General features: G+C 35.8%; 1 protein-coding gene across 1 annotated transcript in view; it reads right to left on the bottom strand.

The window, feature by feature from the left end:
- GRID2 (glutamate ionotropic receptor delta type subunit 2) overlaps nucleotides 1-16932 on the bottom strand; it is a 1393316-nt gene that overhangs the window by 101228 nt on the left and 1275156 nt on the right. The window contains exon 14 of the mRNA XM_059923901.1: nucleotides 14351-14517. Coding sequence (XP_059779884.1) covers nucleotides 14351-14517 — 167 coding nt within the window. The remainder of the gene's footprint in view (nucleotides 1-14350; nucleotides 14518-16932) is intronic.

Raw genomic sequence — 16932 nt, 5'->3', positions numbered from 1 at the left:
AGGCTGTCAGAGCCCGTGTATTAGAGCAGCAGGGCTCCCAGTGAGGTCTCTACGGAACAGCAGCAAAGCTTCCACTGGAACTTGTGAGAAATGTAAATTACGCACACCTCCTGAGTCAGGAACTCCGGGGCTGGGGCCCAGAAATCTGTGTTTTATCAGGCCCACCAGGGGATCCGGTTGCTTGCTAAAGTTTGAGAACCGCCGTTAGAGAAAACCATGAACATAGTGCAGGCAGTCTAGAGCAGCAGTTCCTGTATTCATTTAAGAAACAGTTACCAAGCACCAACTCTGTTTCAGGACTGGTGTAGATTCTGAGGTTCTAGAGACGGCGTCATTTGCCGTCATTACTCACTAGGCACTTTTCCAGTCACTTCTTTCCTAGTGCTACTTTAAAAAAATTTTTCTGCATTATCTTAACTGTGGTGATGGTTCCATAGGTGTATATGTCAAAACCTAAACTGTATACTTTAAATATATACAGTTTTTATATTGTAAAAAAAAAATTGTGTAATATGATCAATATAGCGGTTACAAAAAGTGATGTTGGCTGTTTAAGAAGAGCTCTTGGTTGTTGAAGTGGAAGGAAATCAACAATCAATATCAACCCTCGGGGCTTGGATCTCTTTTGGCTGCACATACTTGGTCTTGATTTTTTCCCCCCTTGTTCTTTTGTATTGATAAATCCTAAATTTACATCTCTCTACTCCAGTTTATCCAATCTCCTTTCATACTTTCAACAGTTTTCAGGTAGAACTCTTGATGTCACTACAAATTCAACATGTGTAAAATGAATAGCCTACTCTTCCTTTCCATGGGGCTCCCCTTCCCATGTTCCTATTTACAGTTTTCCAATTGAGTCTATGGTATCACACCTCTTTCTGTTTAAGGGCATGACCTCCAGAGCCAGGGTTCAAATCCCAGTTCAGCCATTTATTAACGATAACATGAGCAGTTTACTTAATGTTTCTACATGTCAGTTTCCTTGACTATACAATGGGATGATAATAGCACCTATCTCTTGGGTGTTGTGAAGATTAAACGAGTCAGTCTATAGGAAAGTTTTAGAAGAATGACCAGCACAAAACAGATGTGCAATAATGATAGTATTTTTATGGGTATTATGGGTATTGATTCTTTCTCTTTTGTTCCTTATATTCTCCAGTATCTGTTAATTCTTCCTTCAGATTTGCTGTAAGGGACATTAGAGTTGACTCTCCAGATCCCTTCCACCCCATTAGATAGACAGTCTGAGCTATGAGTATGTGTTCTCAATGGGATCTGCTCACTCCAGGGGTAAAAATATGACCTAAGATGAACTAATTATGCAGAAGGGACAGATTTATTTTGATGCTTGAGAAGAGAGATTGCTCATTCTCTTCTTCTGAATGGAAACAGGGAAGCACATTGTCCCTATTGCTGCTGTAAGCCTCCTTCATCACAAGGCAGGTCAGCCTGAGGACAGTCTTATCTCACTCCACCAAGGATGGAGAGTGGAGAGGTGGAAAGAGCCTTGGTCCTTGAAAACACTGCCCTCGTTGAACCTCCGAATCAACCACATTTGAAGACATCTACTGCTAGACGTCTTGCCATGTGAGATAAATTTCTTTCCTTAAGAAACTATAACTTGGAGTTTATATAAGTAAATCACCTGTTATTGTTATTACTAGATTTTAGTATCTTTATAAAAGGTGACTATCTTTTTCTGCTTCTATTCTTTTCCCACCCATTTCAGTGGATATCACAAATCATTTAAGCATATTTTTCTAACTACTACTGAAGTAATCTCTGAAATCATCAAACCCAAATGTAATTCAACCAGTGTATGTCTTTCATAACTAGCACCTTCTACCTGTCAAACTGGAATTCTTATTATTTTGTCTTCTTTCCTAAATTTCACAAAAACCTAAGTTCCAGTCTAATATCATCAAGCTTACCAAACCCAAGGCCAAAGTCTTAATTCTTCTGGTTTTTAACTTACTTTTGGTTCATGCTTGACCAAGTCAGTTAATGGTACCACTTATTTGTTCAGAAGAAAAAGTTATACTGATTCCTCTCTTTGCCTCCCCCATCACATTCATACCATTTGCCAGTCCTATGAGTCTTATAGCTATGAAAGGCTGGAACCTGTCACTCTTCCCCGTCTCAGTTATACTACCCTAGACCGACCGCCATCATCTGTCTCCTGGACTATCTTCACTAGTCCTAACTTATCTTCCTACATTCACTTTTGCTCACTGCCTCTACTGGCCTCCCTCGCACCATATTTTTTTCTTTATTTTAACAACTAGGGGTAATAAATACTCCTCTTTTAAAAATTCCAATGGCTTGCCTTTCTTATTTGGAAAACATTTGTAGTCTTTACTATGTTTTTTCAAGTTTCTATAATACAATTGGGCTCAACTAACTCTTCAGTCTCCTTTCATACTATTCTCTTGTTTGTTCACTCTGAGCCACCCTGGACCCCTTGTCATTGTTTAAACATTCCAAGCTGGTTCTAACTTCAGAGCTTTTATATTTGTTGTTACCTATGCACAGAATACTCTTCCTACACACTTTACATTCAAGAACATAATTAAACATTGCCTCCCTAGAAGGGTTTTCTGTGACCCATACTGATCCATCTTTATTATCTGTCTCAGTTATATTTTCTTTATTGCATGTTTTCCAATAAGAAATTATCCCACTTATTTGTTCTCTTATGTTTCCTCCTTCAACTCTCCAGAATAATGTAAGCTCCAGGAAAGCAAAACCTGTTAATCTTTTTCACTATTTTATCTCTAGAAAAACAAAATAGTATCAAGCACTAAGTAGCTGCTCAACAAATATTTGTTGGTTGAATGAATAAACATGAATCCTATTCTCTAGTAAGTTGCTTGTGTTAGTAATTGCAAGTGAGAGTAGGACTATCTTTTCCCCCTGAAACATTACTTAAGAACCTGTTGAATATGTACTACGTAACTATTTATTATGGAAAAATTTTAAAAAGGCATAAGATAAGTTTTGCAATTTTTTTGCAAGCTAAGAGCTTAGAACATATTTGAAAAAGTATGAACACAAGAAATGATTAATTAACAAAAAAGTGACATATGTGGTACAGGGAAGATAAAATATAGAAACACAATGAAGCGTTTGATTAGAGCTGAATTTGCTAGGAAGACTTATGCTGAGGATGGGTCAGGAGTTGGAAACCACAGAATACAAAAGATTTGAGTAGGTTTGGAGAGAAAGGGATAATCGTGATGCAGTGTGCTGAGATTCAATTAGGATAGTGACTGTGGAATGGAAAGGAGAAAAAAGCAAAAAAGGGACATTTGAAAGCAAGTTTTGGCCTCAACCTCTTTTTCTTTATCTCTATGTCCTTTCCATGGGCTATGTCTCTGGCTTTCATTATCTTAATGGAGAGTTTGTCCAAATCTATATCTATCCTTCCAGCCTCTCCCTCAAGTTCTCACCCCGCATTGTCATTTGTCTGTCACAGTCTCTGCATTTCCCTGTATGGATGCATCATTGCCCAGTGTCTCCAACTCAACATGTCTAGATCAAAATGAGCACTTTCACTCTCAAACCAGTTTTTGCTTCTGGCTTCTTTTCTGAGAATAACTTCCCCATCTCCAACCTGGGGCAAGGCTAAGGATTTCAAATTCATGTTTGGTTTCCCTTTCCTTCATCTCTGTGTCTAGCCAATGGCCAACATTACCCTTACAATACCTCTCTGTTTCCTTCCATTTCTATTGTCTTTAGTTCGTGTCTTTTACTTTTCCTTAGTGATTCATTCACCCATTCATTCAACTAATATTTATCAAACATCTGCTATGTGGTAGGCTTTCTTCTAGATGCTTGGAATAAATCGCTGAATAAAGCAGACAAAAGCCCCTGCCTTCTTGGAGCTTATATTATAGATATAGTAATGGCTTCCTACTGGCATCCTCCTTTCTAGTTAATTCCTTTTTTATTTCATTGCGTACATTCTTTCTAGACTAATCAGAAAGCATACTTCTGATTCTGGTTAGTCTTTATACCGAGTTCTTCAATGACTCTCCATATCATAATCCACACAGCTTGCCCTGATATTCAGAGCCCCTGGGTTCTGCTCTGTTCTATCTCATCAGTCTTAATGACGTACTCAGCGTTGCTCTACTGAATAAATTTTGGCTGGGAGGTAATCTGTTTGGCAAATTTCTGCAGTTGCTAAAAAAACACAGAAGAGATTCATGTTAGTAAAATTGGTGTTGATTAGCTCAAAGAATATGAGAGACTGCCTAGAAGGGTCATGCTGACTTTTATAGGGAGTGCTACATAGATCTTGGTTAATTAATAGAAAAGAAACAAAAAGTTGACTAAAATCATCAGAATAAAAATATTACTATAGAAAACATTATTTTGGAAAAAGACTGAAAACCTTATCGGAACAGAAATCCCACCACACTTTGTTTCAGGGTGCTGGCTCCTCCCATCATATCTCCCTGTCTTACCATGGAACATCAAGGCACAATTTTTATATACATTTTCTGAGACCAGCAATATGTGAAATAAAAACATGTTGAATTTCAATCATTTAAAATAGTTGCTGGGGCTTCCCTGGTGGCACAGTGGTTGAGGATCTGCCTGCCAGTGCAGGGGACACGGGTTCGAGCCCTGGTCTGGGAAGATCGCACATGCCGCGGAGCAACTGGGCCCGTGAGCCACAACTACTGAGCCTGCGCGTCTGGAGCCTGTGCTCCGCAACAAGAGAGGCCGCGATAGTGAGAGGCCCGCGCACCGCGATGAAGAGTGGCCCCCGCTCGCCGCAACTAGAGAAAGCCCTCGCACAGAAACGAAGACCCAACACAGCCAAAAATAAATAAATAAATAAATAAATTAATTAAAAAAAAAAAAGAAATGAGACATATCTATATATACTGCTATGGAGTAAATAACACCCCCCCCCCCCAAAAAGTTACTAACATTATTTCAAACATAAATAGCTTCATAAAGTGACAGGTATAGAATGGATTATCAAGAAAAAAGGTGAATGCACGTTTTGAGGTATATTTCTGTTTGAAGTTAAAGCAAGGAACTATACTCATTAAAACAAAAATCATTGTTGCCTCTGTTAGATATTATTCTGGACTATATAGACTCATAAATATTATTCCATATGGAAATCTTATATTTTTATCTTAGCTATAATTTAGTTCCAGAAATAGTACAGCCAGCCTTCTGTATTCTACACCCACGGATTCAACCAACCAAAGATTAAAAATATTTGGAAAAAAATTTCAGGAAGTTCCCAAAATCAAAACTTGAATTAGTTGTATGCCAGCAACTATTTACATAGCATTTACATTGTATTTACAACTATTTACATAGCATCTACATTGTATTAGGTATTATAAGTAATCCTGAGATGATTTAAAATATGCAGAAAAAAAGAAAAAAAGAAAGTATACGGGAGGATGTGTGTAGGTTATTTGAAAATATTATGCCGTTTTACACAAGGGACTTGAGCATCCAAGGATTCTGGTATCCACGGGGGTCCTGGAACCAATCCCTTGTGGATACCGAGGCATGACTGTAGGCTCTGTTTCATATTAGTAAGCATTCAACATGTGATTAGTCAATCTGGCCAATTATGAAGTTAGTTTTTTCAAGCTGCTTAAAGAACTATGAAATGAGATAGATAAAAGGCAATTATGGATTCGTCCCATTAAAAAGTCATGATGAATGAAAACCTCCATGAAGGAAGAATTAAAGTTTTGGCCAAGTATAGTCTTAAGCTATTTGTAGCAAAAGAAGATAAAAGGGAGGGAAAATAATTACAGTATCCTCCCACAGCTTTCAAGTTTCAGTACTTGTACTGTTTACTTCTGATCAGCTGATGCAAGGCGGCTTCAGTTTCAAATGGATCTGCCCCCTCATCATAATGGGAGACTCTTACTGTTGGCATGCTGTTTAAGATTCTGAAAGTTACCTGAATTTCAGGTGAACTAAAATGCCATTCAGTAACTTAATGTGAGAGAAAGCAGCTCCAGGAGCAGGCATGAAGACACTTTGGATGCTTGTTACCCTGGTGCACACAGGGATGTGTGTGTTTAGGGCAGTGGGAGTGGGAACTACGGCATTACGGTGTTTGACAGCATGAGTTCAAACCCGGCTCTGCAACTTATTAGCTTTATGTCCTTGGAAAACTGCTCGGCTTTTCTGTGACTCAGTTTCCTCATCTGTAAAAGGAAGTTAATCATGGTATTTACCTCTTATGGTTATTGGGAGGATTAAATGACTTAATATAGTTAGGGCACTTATGTAGCACCTGGTTGGCTCATAGTAAGCCTTTAATGAATGTTAACTATTATCTTAGGCTATAGTATAGTTTCTCTTTAAGTTAAGGATAAAATAATCCATAGCGCTCTATCCGTCACTTGTGCTACCTTTTATGCATGTCTATAAAGTAATGATAATTTAAAAACAGATGTACTAGTTGTTAAATGTACTTACTAAGTAATATCCCTGGCTCCTTTATGTAAGATATAAATGTGCTTCTTAAAACATTTATTTTACTAGTAAATTTTAGAGCTAAAACTTTTTAACAAAGGGAACTGGCAGAACAGGGTAGGATGGCACACTGGCCCGGCAGCCTGGACTTGTCACCCCAGGGCATGTTCTGACCAAGGGTTAGACTCTTGTCTAACAAGTCACCCAAGTTCCCTTCTCGGTTTCACATATGCCAAATTAGGGAGTTCATCTACATGCATGCCAAAGTCGCATTCATGTCTCATGTTTTAAGGTTGTTTCTTCTATCAACATAGTTATCATGGGAGCCCATGTGCTTATTCCCATGTTTTTACTACGCTTACAGTATTTTAAGGGTCTATAAAAAAGTAGCACATTTTGATTATCCTCAATGATATCAAATTTTCCCTTTAAAAGGAGATTGAATTTTTAAAACAGTAAAAAATGTCTTGGGGCTGAGTCTGGTGAGTAAAATGGGTCGTTTGAATAGAAAAAATGTGATGTAAGTATAATGGAATAAGAGTGTTTTTGAGGGAGGCTTATAATTGACCCTGGAGGGTGTGTGTGTGTGTGTGTGTGTGTGTGTGTGCGAGTGTGTGTGCATCCACGTGTGTGCATGAATGTGTGCTTTAAAGTGCAATACACATTTATCGTTTTAAGTTCTGCAATGTTGTGTTAAAAACTCAGCCTTTAGTCTCACCTAATTTATATCACTATAATAACTATGCTTTTTGAAAACAACTGCCTTTTGAATGAAATGATACTTACTCAGATCTAGAAACAGCACAAATCTTATTTTTAAAAAAGGCTAATCCAACTTGCTTCTTGCAAAGGAGCTTGGTCCAATGTCGCAGACTCATTATTCAGCTGAAATACTGCTTTGTGTCTTGCACTGGTCATCTATCTTCTCTGTACCTCAGTACTTTTCTCAAAAAAGTCTAATAAAGATTCTTGTTTATAAACAGTACTCTCTTGTACCTTGGATGAAGTGCTCCCCAAATGCTATATGATGTAAGTACAAGGGAAACAGAATCACGTAACACTTCAGAATCTACTCCATGGGATTGCACTGCCTGATGGCTGAGTTTGTGTTCAGCAGTGAGAATGCTATATGCTTAGTAAAGTCTTGTCATTTTCTTAAAATTTCTCTACTTCTTTGCAAGATTAATAAAACTAATCTCAAATCATATAGTAGCATATATGATAAATATTTTTGAAATATTCACATACTGGAAATATCATCAACTGTACTTATACCTCCATTTATTTAGACCAAATACTGCAATAAATGTAAATCATTTTGGTTCTCCACTGGAAGCAGCAGTCAGAGTGATTGGTAAAGCCCACAGGATGTTAGTCATAAAAATAGCTCCATCAGGATTCAGGAAACAGAAAAAAATGACAAAAAAGCCACCTCACTTTTTCTCTTTCATTGAAGTTCCCTAAATTCAGCATTCTAAATTTAAAACAAATGTTTTAAAGGGGGATTGCTTTGAAATATGAATAGTACATTCCTTTCAGTGGTTTCCAGAGGCTATTCCTTGTTTAATATATGCATATTACATGAGAAAAGAAAATGACTTCCTTCATTTAAATGTTAAAATGTATATTATTATCTTAAATAAAAATATATGTATAAACATATATTATTATTTTCTTCTACTATCTCCCTTTGAAAGTGAACCTTCAATGTTCCCTCTGGTTTTGCAGCTCCTCAAACATATTTTCTTACTTTACATAAACATCTGCATCTAAACTATCTATTTTTCTTGATCTAGCAGAGAGAATGTGAATGTGATGAAATCAGTTGGTTTTAGCGCTCTGTGTGTGTGTGCGCGCGTGCGTGTGTGTAAGTGTTGGTATATACAGTTGACCCTTGAACAATGTGGGGTTAGCAGCGCTGACCTTCCTCAGAGTAGCAAATTTGCATGTAACTTATGTTATAGGGGTGTCCTAGGTTCCTCCTTATCTGAGGTTCCTCCATGTCTGCCATTCTGCATCCCTGGATTCAACCAACAGTGAATCATGTAGTACTATAGTATTTACTATTAAAAAAAAATCCGTGTATGAGTGGGCCTGAGCAGTTCACACCCATGTTGTTCAAGGGTCAACTGTATATATAATTAAAAAAATAATATCTGGTGTGTGAGAGAGAAGAACAATACTACTAGGGATATATAAACATGATTTGAGCAACTGTAGAACAAAAATCTGTAAGCCAGAAGATTGTTTGACATATCAAAGTATCTACTAAGTAGTGGATTATCACGTTGTTGTTTTAAAATACCCATTACTTTTCTAGAAATAATTTTCCACTTGGTTTTACTTGGAGGTGAAATAGAGCTTATACAAAACTTGTAATAGATGAACAAAAAGGAAAAATAAGAGTTGGAAGGAGAAGAAAAGAGTGGGCTGTTTATGGCCACTTGGATCTGCACCTCCTTTCCCTTTCAGATTCCTGGATTATATGTACTCTTCTGATTTCCACCAAGTCCTGTCCATCCCTCTTCAAACTGTACCTTTTTTCTAATCTTTTCTCCTTCTTCTCATTGAGAATATTCTCACTGCTTCACAGATGGAATACTACAACCGCCTTGTAAATGGCCTTCCTCAGTTAAACTCTGTCTTCGTCTAACCCAACACCTGGGACCCTTCAAATACTCCTTTGTCTAGATATTCTCCTCTTCAGAACCCCACAAGGCTGGTGAGGACACGAGCTCTAAACTGTGTTTGAGTCCTAGCTCTACTTGTCATTAATGTGTGACTTTGTAAGACACTTAACTTTGAGTCTCAGTTTCCTCAAATTTATAAATGCAATTAATAATGCCCAATTCACAGAGTTGTGGTGAGCATTATATGAAATACATCAAGTGTTTAGCATAGTATATGCTTATTAGATAGCAGCTATCAATATTCTGGTGTATCACATTTAATTTTCGCTTCTCTACCTGTATTCACCTGCCAACATTCTCTCCAGTCAAGGTGTTCTTTCTCATTGTCCTTTCAATACACGATGACTGTTTTCACTTGTTATTTCATGCTTTTCTGAGTTTCATGTTTTTCTTACCTGTACCTGTCCCCATATCCAAATTCTATTCTCCCTTGAAGTCTTCCAGCTCAAGTCTAATAAAATCTTTTCTATCCTACTCAGCAATGATTTCCTTTTCTCTAATTTTTTCAGCATTGTCTATACCATGCAGTTTAATGTATAAGTTCATATTACTTAATGTTGACATATGTATCTCGATAATGTCACTCCTGCTCTCAGAGTGGAGGGACTGTATATATTTTGTATGTCTAAAGAGAAAACAATTAATTTGTTTGTTTGACTTCTGGTTATATCCTTCCAGCCAACCGAGTGCAGAGCTTTAAGCAAGTTGGTGACTTATTTTGGAGCTGCTATAGGCAATCAGTGGAGCTGCTTTTTTCTCTTCCTGAAAAGGGAACAAAGTGCTTAGAAAGTTGGGAAATAAAAGGATTAGGACTCTATGATTTTAAGTTAAATAAATATTTTCTACCTTCCTTTTGGGAATGAAAGTATAAAACTTCTTACAGCTGTGAGTGCAAAGAGAGGTGGACATGTGATGTTTGTTTTCTCTTTCTTGTCAGTTTTACTAATCATTGTATGAAAAATTAGAAAAACCAAGATAAACAGAAAATTATTATGATAAGAGAAGATAGAAGACCTTTTAATATCAAGTAAGCACAAAGGATAAGTACTCAACATATTTGATTATAAGTAAATAGGATCATCTTTGAGCACAAAGTGAGGTAGATCTTTTATTCATTCATCAAATATTTATTGAATGCTTACTCTATGCAGGCATGAGGCAGGCACTGGAAAAAGACTATATCCAAGTAGTTCAAAACTAAACAAATAAAAATTGCCAATTATAGACAAATAATGAAAACATCATAAATCAAGGGTTATGATTAATTCTATTCTGTGCCCCTAAGAGAGAGAGGAAGAGAGAGAGACGAGAGGCAATCTCTAAGTGTTTATTTAAAACACAGTTTGTTACTCTGACAAATCAGAGTATGTGATAAGGAAAACCTGCCCTGGAAATCTAATCTGTGCTCAATAAAAAGATACTGGATCACAGAAAGACAATAAGTAAAACACAGTTTGTTAAAAGTGTATGTCAATTTTGGGAGCCAGCATGTCTGGATTTGAATCTCAGTTCTAATACTCAATAGCTTGGTGAACTTGGACAAATTACTTTACCTCATCTGTCTCAGTTTCTGTGTCTATAAAATGAGGATAATAATAGTACTTACCTCATGTAAGAACTCAGGGTCTGGTACACAGTAAGCATTATACAGTATGTTTTATATTATTTTTATAAGCTTTTAAAAGAAAGATAAGGGAAGACAAGGTGCATGAACACCAAAAAACTAAACATAGAAGTAGAAAATTTCAAAAATTTCCAGTTTTATTGCTTTTTTGTGATTCTGAGCAAGTTATTTACCCCCTTGGACTAGTTACATCCCTGGTAAAAAAGGGAACTACTGTTCATTCTATTTCTAAAACTTCTGAAATTCTGTGATTAGGTTGAAATATTGTTTATGCATCTTTTCCACTCTCCATGAATTCAACAAAATCATTCTCCATGCAGTTTGAAATATGTCCTTGTTTTTGTGTCACTAGGTGGTTCTATTCCCAAAGTTTAGGGTTAGCAGCCAATAGGCAAAAAGGGACTCTTTTATTGATGAAGCATAAAATTAAACTCATGAGTTAGTTACTCCTTGACACCCACTAAGATTTGAGAACAGAGGTGAGCTTGTACTAAATGCTCAATAAATATTTTTTTGTTATCTTTTTAGCCTTATGAATAGTTAAGGTTCTAAGATCAACACTGGAACTAATTTTATTAACAGCATAATGATATCACTCTGAAAAATTCAGTTTTCTTCCATTCATAGATGTCTTTAATGTAACAACTTTTGATAATTTTATTATACTAAGAACTATTATGAGAAAAAGGCCACAGAAAACATTTGATGAACAAATAGTGTCAGAGAATTCATTGTAAACATTACCCACCGCACTGGTACTCTGACCCATATATCTGGTGAGATATATAAATTCTTTAATTTCTGCTACCAAATTATCTAGTATTTGTAGAGACCAACGAGACAAAATTCTTCTATCCAAATCTACAGTCATACATTGTAGCACTTATTGGTCCTTAAAAGTCACTCCTGTGCATGTCCACTTGCATACAATTGTACAAGTGAGCATATCACTACAGCCTATGCCTCTGATGCCTGACATGATGCTTGCCAAAGCTCAAGACCACCCACTCAGTGTATGTACTTGTAGACTAATAACTGTGCACTAATATGCAAGTGTGTAATAAACAAATACACAACATTTCATATGATTGTTCTGAAGTCATTAAAACGTATAAGTATACAAGATATTGGGCTGATAGCAGATAATAAATATAGTTACTATATCACCATATAAAATTTATTACATATTAAAATACTTTGATCTCTAATATGTGTGGTATAGGCACATAGTTACTTGAGATAAAATTAGTATTTACTTATTAAAAATCACTCTGAATACTGTCATTTCACTGAATATAATCACATGAGCAATCAGTGATCTAGTTTAACCAGTGGTCCAGGATAAGTTGTTGTAGTAAAGCTATTTATAATAGTTTCTAAAGTATAATACAATGATTATACAATGTATAATAATAATTATACAATGTATAATAATAATACAATGATTAAGTGTGATGGTCTCTATAACTTTTAAATTAGTTAATAAAAAGGAGTTCTTTTTTCCCTGATGGCTGTAGCAGAAGGGAATGAATGCAGATATTTTCCGGGTTCAGGGAGAGAGTTTGGGTGATAGACTAACGCTGCACGTGTGTATAGAGGGGGGCTGGCCAGATCATGTTTCTTTCCTCTCTCTTCCTCCAGATGTCCAGGGGACTAGGAGGCAGGGTGTCATTATTAAGGAACTCCACAGAGAAGGACAATTTAAAATGTCAACATCCATGATGCTAATCAAAGGAAAAATAATGCTCATTGCTTAATATTGTGTTTTAGTAGTTCAATGAAATATATTCACTCAGAATTAAAATCTCTGTAAGGTAAAACACCACATGGATAATAAGGAATAGAACATTTGGTGTGATTGATTAAATATTTCTTTAATTGCTATTATGTTTGTGTATTGATTTTATTGGCTTCATTTTTTTTGGCATAAAAGCCCCAGAAATTAGGTCTGGAAACAAAAAAATATCTGTAGTGAAGAAAAAGCCAATTAACTGCAACTAAGGAATAAACAGTCCTTTTCCTGATGACCTGGTTCATGTTAAGGATCCATTAAACTTCTCTGTTGGTCTTTTACCATAAAACCCTGGCATGCCATTCATTCCATTATGCTTTCCATCCTCTCTTCTAAATTCATAAAAACAATGGTGTGCCTCTTCTAACAAGTAGAACAATGGTGGTCCCTGGGATGAGAAGCTGCATAGAGACCTGCAGTTGACCCGCAACTCGCAGCAGAATTCAGCTAAATCACAGCCCTTACGTTCCATCAATAAGAAATAACTTTTTTTTTTTTAGGATTTTTTTTTTGATGTGGACCAGTTTTTAAAGTCTTTATTGAATTTGTTACAATATTGCTTCTGTTTTATGTTTTGGAATTTTGGCCGCGAGGCATGTGGGATCTTAACTACCTGACCAGTGATCAAACCTGCACCCCCTCTGCATTGGAAGGCGAAGTCTTAACCACTGGACCACCAGGGAAGTCCTGAGAAATAACGTTTTTAAAGTCACTGATTTGGGTTGTTTGCTACACAGAAAAGGTGACTAATGTAGGACCCTAGAGTTAATTTAACATCTTCATTTGCTGATAAAGAGAGAGGCCTAAGTTTTTAGTTAGCTAACAGAAGAGTTATAAATTTGGACTACTGACTTGTTTTGTTAAACACAAAATGCCTGGCTTTTTGTTATCTTGAAATTTGGAGGAATACAACTCAAATAGTTTAAAATTTGGGGCCTTAGTACTACCTAGAGTACTACCCAGTACTGCTCTCTTTCATCTGGCTTTAGCTTTTAGAAAATAGGTACAAAACTATCTAGTAATAAATCAAATAAATCAGTGGCAAATAGAACATACTTCTACCTGAAAGATATTTCTCTCTCTTAGGTCCAACCTGGTTTGGTAGTAGAGATAATAAAATGCAGTGATCTTGTAAATTCCTTTCAGGCCCAAGTCTTTCATCTACATCATTAATATAAAATATACATTTAAAATTTTCTTTCTTAAACAACTTATAATAGAAAATTCTGATTTGAGGATGAGTATAATTTCTTAATAAACTGTCTCCTAAATTTCCATGACAAAGTTTCACGTATACTTTGACACCAATGACAGACTCTAAAATTTTTACTCTTTTCCTTTGTAAAATTGATGTGGAAACATCCCTATCAGTATTTGCTTTAAAACTTTAACTTGGTCCTGAAGTTTATTTTATGCTTTGGTGTTTTTAGAAATGAATGAATTTTGTTAACTCTATGACAGTTTTAGTCCCTAAAAATTCAGAGGCTAAACTCAATTAAGTTTTTATTTTATTTTGTATATCAGTTTTTTGAGAATAACCAGTTATATGCAGCAGTAACTTTTCCCTTTTTATGAGAAAAATAATACTTTAGTACATGCTTTAGGAAATGTCTTATTGAACAACCACTTATAATTCCCTTTTGTTGTTGTTGTTGTTTACTGTGGTTTTCCAAACAAAGAAAACAAAATGTAGTAAACTAAATGGGGTAACCAAGTGGATTTTCCTTTTTCTATATTTCCTCTCTTCTTATTTGGACCACACACAAATCTCACCTTTGTGAAAAAACATCCCGGTAAGGACTGCCATGCTGCAATGCAATTCCATATCCTCGATCAGCAACAGTATTCCCAATGGTGTAAAAGGAGCAGTCTGGGTCATTGATAGCCACGTATTCCAATACAGCTGCATCCCATACAAAAGCATAATTTCCAAATTTTACCTGTGCAAATATGGAGAACAAAAGAAGAAAGTAGGATTTAGGGTTGGAATTTTAAGTCATATAGACAGGATAAAAAATGTTACATTGGTGTATATTTAATTGTGCAAAAAATTAATAGGACCTGTATTTCAAACTAAACACCTATTCTGCATGAGAATTTGGCTTCTGGTTAATTTACAGCTCTGTTCTCTTGGAAATGTAATAAAGTTGGAATGTAAAATGACGCCTGAGTAGTAAATGTCATCTGAACTGGAAGAGTAAATGCAGGAAAGGAAACCATGTCATTGAGTTTCTCTGAGTGCCGTAATTCTTATAGCTGGCCTTGTGTCTTTGCGGACCCTGGAAATTGTGCTTTTGGATTTGTTACAAGAGATATTGACTCCTTTGGATTATTAGGCTTCTAAGCCAGATAGGCTTTTGCACCCACCCAATATGGGTATCATCTTCTTGCCTGTGATCTATATTCTAAATGAATTCTGCAAGTAAAACTCACACTGTAGAGAAATAACTAACACTGGCCTGCTGGCAAGATATACTTCTTGTCCTTCTAAGTTAATCTGTTGCCAAGTGTGACCTATGGTAATCTTGTAGCCAAACTTGGTGGGCATTGCGATAAGGAAAAAAATAATTATACAACCTTGTCTATCACCATGTAGGGAACATGACTTTATTCTGGGTTGTTTACAATATCGTTTAGTGATTATCTTTTTTTCCCTCAGTAACCTAAGTCAAAATTTTATCAAAAATAAATACTGACATTAATAAAGTTAATTTAGAAAATTATTACATATACAGAACTTAATGAATTCATAAAATAAACAGAACTAATAATTAAACCAAATATTCAGTTTGTTTATTTGCTTATTTATTTATTTGAGGGGAAAGTAATTTCTTGGTAAATCTGATTAGGGAAAAAGAAAAAATGTATAAGTACAGGTAGAGGGAATGATGCCACAAAATGGGTGAATAGGAGGTCCCCCACCTTCATAACCCCAGAGAAATGACTATTTGGCAGCCATCCACAGACAAAAGTGCCTTTGTGTGAGCCTTGGGACCCAGGCTGCAAAACTCTGGTGGAGTCTAAAACTGACAAAGAATGCTTTCAGAAGGTAGGCCTGTACCCCAGTGGCTGGTTGGCTAACTGTGGTCCTGGCTGCAGTCTTAGAAGCAGCCCTATTTCCCTGTGGACTCTACTCCAGCTATGTAAAGGTAACAGGTAAGGATGTGCATTCTCACCACTTCTATTCAACACAGTACTGGAAGTTCTAGCCAGAGTAATTAGACAAGAAAAAAAATCCACATTTGAAAGGAAGAAGTGAAATTATCTCTATTTGCAGATGACATGATCATATGTGTAGAAAATCCTAAAGAGTATACAAAAAAACTACTAAAACTAATAAACAAATTTAGTCAAGTTACAGGACACAAAATAAACATACAAAAAATTGTGGCATTTCTATACACAAACAATGAACTATCTGTAAAGGAAATTAAGAAAATCCCATTTACAAAACAACAAAAAGAATAGAAGAAACTAAACCGAAGAGGTGAAAGATTTGTACAGTGAAAATTACAGTAATGAAGGGAATTAAAGAAGACACAGATAAATGGAAAAACATCTTATGTTCATGGATTGGAAAAATATTGTTAAAATATCCTTACTACCCAAAGTGATATACAGATTCAATAAAATCCCTATCAAAATTCCAATGGCATTCTTTACAGAAATAGAAAAAACAATCCTAAAATTCATATGTAACCACAAAAGACCCAAGATTACCAAAGCAATCTTGAGCAAGAAGGACAAAGCTGGAGGCATCATGCCTCCTGATTTTAAAATATGTTGCAAAGCTATAGTAATTGAAACACTATGGTACTGGCATAAAAACAAACATATAGATCAAGGGAGCAAAATAGAGATCCCAGAAACAGATCCACACATTTATGGTCAACTAATCTTCTGAAAGGATGCCAAGAATACATAATAGGGACAGGATAATCTGTTCAATAAATGAAGCTGGGAAAACTGGATATCCACACAGAGAAAATGAACTTGGACTCCTATCTCACACCATATACAAAAATCAACTCAAAATGGATTAAAGACTTAAGCATAGGACCTGAAACTGTAAAATTCCTGGGAGAAAACACAGGGAAATAGCATCTTGACATTTGTCTGGATAATGATTTTTGGATATGACATGATCAAAAACATAGGAAATGAAAGCAAAAACAGACAAATGAGCTATCAAACTAAAAAGCTTCTGCACAGCAAATGAAATAATCAACAGAGTGAAAAGGCAGGCTATAGAATGGTAAAAAAATATTTGCAAACTATATATCTGATAAGAGGTTAATGTCAAAAAAAATATATAGGGAACTCCTACAACTCCATAGCAAAAACATATAACTTGA

The sequence above is a fragment of the Balaenoptera ricei genome, chromosome 5 (assembly GCF_028023285.1).
Source record: "Balaenoptera ricei isolate mBalRic1 chromosome 5, mBalRic1.hap2, whole genome shotgun sequence".
Classification (NCBI taxonomy): domain Eukaryota; kingdom Metazoa; phylum Chordata; class Mammalia; order Artiodactyla; family Balaenopteridae; genus Balaenoptera; species Balaenoptera ricei.
The sequence above is the reverse complement of the archived record's forward strand: the minus strand, read 5'-3'. Positions and strand labels throughout refer to the sequence as shown.